Source organism: Aedes albopictus, chromosome 2 (assembly GCF_035046485.1).
Source record: "Aedes albopictus strain Foshan chromosome 2, AalbF5, whole genome shotgun sequence".
In the NCBI taxonomy this organism is placed as follows: Eukaryota; Metazoa; Arthropoda; class Insecta; order Diptera; family Culicidae; genus Aedes; species Aedes albopictus.
The window spans coordinates 339,734,746-339,739,629 of record NC_085137.1 but is presented as its reverse complement, the minus strand read 5'-3'; the positions used below and the strand labels follow the sequence as shown (position 1 = coordinate 339,739,629).

The following is a 4,884-nucleotide window of genomic DNA, read 5'->3' as shown; positions in this document are numbered from 1 at the left end:
TACAGGTACGGTAACAAAAATTTGAAAGTGTCTTTGAAGTTCGCCTAACAAGCAATTGTGGAAAATATTGAATTTAATACAGAAATATGTTACTAATTGTCTGTAAAACATGTAAATTCATCATTCAAAGACTCTTGAGCCAAATGATGTAATTTTTTTAAAATTGTTTTAAGTTTAAAGCGTTATTTTTGCCAAAAAAAAATGGCCCTCACGTTGATCAATTTCACCCGAAATCAGGGTATGTATGTATGGTCTTATGCACGACATTTTTTTAAACGATCTAGCCATAAATTGATAGCCAATTCTCAAGCATCCCTTATCCACTAAACTTCACACATCACCGTTGATTCTGTGCTGAATGAATATCCAGATACCAAAGACCACGGACCCTGCTGACCAGATCAGCGGACACACAACCCACCGTGGACCGCGAAGTGAAATTTGTAACGCTGGTAGACCAAACAACGAAAATAATGAACATAATTACCCTCGCTGTTGTTGGTGCTGCTGCTACCTCTTATATTTCGGCTGGCTGGTTGTGGCCCAGCATCCACACCAGCAGCAACCGGAGAGTGTGAAGATCATTCCCTTTCTTTTCCTTCGACTTCAATCGCACTACTGGGGTTTGGATTTCAGAAAACAAGTGAATCATTGATGAGCAGCAAAAAATGGTTTATTTTTTCGACAATAAATCAAAGCTACTGGATATGGGATTCCACTTTTTTTTACTTTGTTTTCTGGGAACAATGAAAAGTAGAACGAATCGCACAGTGTGAACTTTTGAATAGATATGCAATGGTTTCTATCAACGGAGTTTTTTTTAACTCGTTCTGAGCTCAAATAAATCAATCATATGAAAGCTATTAATTACTTTTTTACAATCGAACGGATCTAGACTAAAGAAATAGCTTCTTACATAGACTACTTGCAGCAAATGCCTCTGACGTTTCTTCCGCGGCAAGATTCGGATGCACCATTTCTCCAAAAGCCTACGTCGTTGTCCTCGAAGATGCTCACAGCTCGATCCAAAGCAGAGCAGTCCCATTCGGTGCCTTGCATGCCTACCAATTCGATGTCTTTCAAGGTATCCAGCAGTATATCGATATCCAACCGATCGAATCGATTGGCCCCGATCACGATTGTTTCCAGATCTGGGAAATTTTTCAGCATGTCGAAATCCAGTGTGGAGAGTTCGTTGTTGGAGATATCCAACGCCATCATAGACTCGTGAGTGGTAAGCCCTTGGGTGTTGATGGAGGCGATTTTGCAGTGTGAAATGTTGAGCACTTCCAGTTCATCTAATGCGTTAGTCAGTCGGCCCAGATTGAAGTTTTGGAGGTCATTTCGGGAGATATTCAGTGATTCAAGGTTGCTGAAACGGAGGATTGGAGTAATGTCTGATAAGCGGTTGTTTGAAAGCGACAACGTCTCCAAGTTGTAGGCGGGAGATGCATCCACAGTAATTGAAGAAATTTGATTATCGTCGGCAATCATGTCATATAGTTCCTCGGTGACCACAAGCGATGAAAGCATGTTTTGAGAAATGTCCAACTCTTCCAGGGTCTTCGCAATACTCAGCTTTGAAAGATCAAAAGTTGAAAAGCGATTGCTGGACAGGTGTAAGGTTCTAAGATTGAGACAATCACGGAAAAGTTCGGGTTCAATAGCAGTTAGCTCATTTTCACTTAGATCTATGACTTTGAGGTTTTTCAGTCCATGGAATAAAGCAGCGTTTAGTGATGTTATGCCATTATCCGAAAGAGAAAGCTCCTTCAAGGAAAAAAGATGTTTGAAAATATTGTTATCCATTGCACTCAGCTGGTTTCTACTGAGATCCAGTAGCTTCAAATCGACTAGATTATCAAAAATTCCAACAGGTAGATTCCGGAGCATCATTCCCGTCAACTCGAGCGCTTCTAGGCGAAGTTGTTTGGAGAATAATTTCACATCCAACGATTGAACCGCATTGTCCGACAGGAAGAGATCTTCAAGATCATCTAGATCGTCGAAAACTCCTGGCTGGAAATTGTTGATACTATTATTAACCAAATTAAGCACTCGTAAATTCGGAAGATCCTTAAACCATTCCTTATCAACAGCCGCCATCTGCTTATTATTATTGATTGACAAGACTTCCAGTTTGCGAGTAGGGCGGAAAATTCCACGAGGAAGAGAACTGAACTGAACTCCACTGATGTATAGCTCTTCCAAGCGTAGACAATACCGGAACAAGTCTTTGTCTAGGCTTGTAACATCATTCGGTCCAATGCTTAGCACTTGGAGGTTTCCCATTTGATGGAACGTACTAGGACGAATATCAGCTAGTGGATTGTTGTTGACGTACAGGTCTTCTAAGTTTTCAAGCCCCCGGAACATTCCGTCATTGAGTTCCTTCAGTTTGTTCGCATCCAAGTCAAGCTTTTCTAATGCTGAAAGTCCCATAAATGAATTTCCTGCAACTTGGTTGATTGTTAAATTACGCAATGATAGGGACTCCAGTCTGGACAAGTCCCTGAACACGTAGTCGTCCATATGCTGGATAGGATTATCGCTCAGGTCTAGTTCCTCCATGTTGTACAAACCAGAAAACATTTTTTGACTCAACTCATCAATTTCATTCTTACTCAGATCTAGTTTCTTCAAATTGCGGTTTTGCATGAAGGTATTATCAGGAATTTTCCTGATTCTGTTTTCGTCCAGAAATAGCTCTTTGAGGTTTCTCAAGCTGTTGAAAGCATCACTTGGAACGTCAGTTAGTCGATTATCTGACAAATCAAGCTCCTTAAGGTTCTGAAGAGAGTTCAAAATTTGAGTATCGAGACGTGTAATTCGATTCCCTGCTATTTCCAAATCTTTCAAACTTGTCAATCCACGGATGGCCTCTGGAATACTGCTGAATTTGTTGTCATCCAGATCTAACGATTCTAGTCTTCTCAAATTTTCGAGAGCAGTGCGAGACAAATCTTCCAAGTAGTTTTCCGCCAGCTCCAGATATTCCAAAGATCCTAGATTGAGCGTGGATGACCGAATGGTAGTCAGTTTATTGTTCGTTAAATACAGCTCCTGTAACGATCCGGAAACTCCACGGAACAGATCATCGTCTAAATCAATCAAGTTATTGTCACTCAGCGAAAGTTCCTCTAATCTTGCCAAATTTGAAAACAGGTTCTTGGGCAGGGCATCAATCAGATTATCCTCCAACGAAAGACTCTTCAACTGAGGCACATCACTGAAGAACGCGGCATCCACGCTACGAATCAGATTGTCTTTGAGGTACAGTTTCCTTAAGTTGGTTGCTCCTCGGAGAGATCCTGCACGTAAATCTCGCAGTAGATTGTTTTCCAGGAACAATTTCTCCAATCCACTCAAATCGCTGAAAAGCCCTCCATCGAGCGATGCAATATTGTTGTCGTCCAAGTCCAAAATTTCCAAGCGTCTCAGGTTGGCGAATGCTCGCGGTGAAATACGGCTAATTACGTTACCTTCAAAATTTAAAATTTCCATATTTTGATTGTTGGAAAACAGGTTGTCATCCAGACTGACAAGCTCATTGAACTGTATCGAAAGCTGTTCTAGTCTAGGGAGCCTTGAGAACAATCCAGGACGTAAAACCTCCATTGAGTTGTTGTTCAGAATCAATGTTTGCAGCATTCCGTTCTGATCGAAGATGTGATCATTTAGATCCTCAAGGTAATTCTCAGTCAACACAAGCTCCTTCAGATAGGTTAATCTGGCAAAGGTTTCCGGGGCCAAAATCTGGATGTTGTTTTCCTCCAAGTCCAGTTCAATCAAATTGGCCAACGGATGGAATGTTTGGGCGTCGATCGAAGACAGCTCATTTTCTTTCAAGACAAGCTTTCGTAGGCTGGATAATCCGGAAAAGGTGTTTGGTCCAAGTGTGTGAATGAAGTTGTGCTCCAGATCTAGATCTTGCAGATTTTTCAAGTCTCGAAATAAAAAGTCACCAAGATCTTCAACTCGATTGTGATCCAGATGCAAGTCTTCAAGTAGCGTCAAACCGGAAAACAACTGCGCAGGAAGTGTTTTAATTCTATTTTTAGACAATCTCAGTGTGTCCAAGTCTCTGCATCCTCTGAAAGTGTATTCCTCAATTTCTGAGATCCGGTTGTTTCCGAAATTGACCTTCGCCAGTTTACTTTCTTTGAACATATCATTGAACAACTTTGTTAACCAATTCTTTTGAATTTTGAGAAACTTTAGCTCCCGGGCATTCTCGAACGTTCTTGCTTCAACGGTTTCGATTTCGCATTCTTTCAGCGACAATGAACGAACATTGTCGTTGTCACGGAACAACGACGGTGGTATAATCGGGAATGAAGAGTCCGTAAACTCTATGTCTAGAAAGGGCCCGTTACCACCATGAATGGTAATGCTTTCTACTGCATCACGTGACTCATATTTTAGATTTGTCAGTTTACACTCCTTTTTTCCGGAATAACAGCTGTATGTGTCTCCAATATCCGCACTCACTGAAGCCGACACAAGTAGCAGAGCAAAAACGCTAAAAATGGAAAAAAATAATTTCAAACTTTCAGCCACAACATCTAGTGCCAAATATAGCACAACTACCTCACTTTGAGCATTTTGCTCTCGCAATTCAAACTTCCTTATATCAATGCAACACTCAACGTCACCGACGATCCGGTCTCTCAGAATGCTTCTAATAAACTGAAATTAAACTCGAGCAAAACAAATCTTCAAAAACGCAACTTAAGAATATCGCCGCTCCGGTCACACATACAGAAACGATGTCACTTGGTCACAGATGCGCGTCCCACCTACCGATCAGCCGGGCGGTAATTTGCAACAACACATAATCACCAAAACATATGTTTGGCGCGCCGCGGCGTTCTAACGCATCGT

General features: G+C 41.4%; 1 protein-coding gene across 1 annotated transcript; it reads right to left on the bottom strand.

Annotated features, from left to right (window-relative positions):
- Positions 1-651: 651 nt before the first annotated feature.
- LOC109431718 (chaoptin) lies at positions 652-4,607 on the bottom strand. The gene is made up of 2 exons (XM_019707991.3): positions 4,591-4,607; positions 652-4,522 (listed from the first exon to the last, which is right to left on the bottom strand). The coding sequence occupies exons 1-2, from the start codon at positions 4,602-4,604 to the stop codon at positions 922-924; spliced, it is 3,615 nt and encodes a 1,204-aa protein (XP_019563536.3). The 5' UTR covers positions 4,605-4,607; the 3' UTR covers positions 652-921.
- Positions 4,608-4,884: the final 277 nt, after the last annotated feature.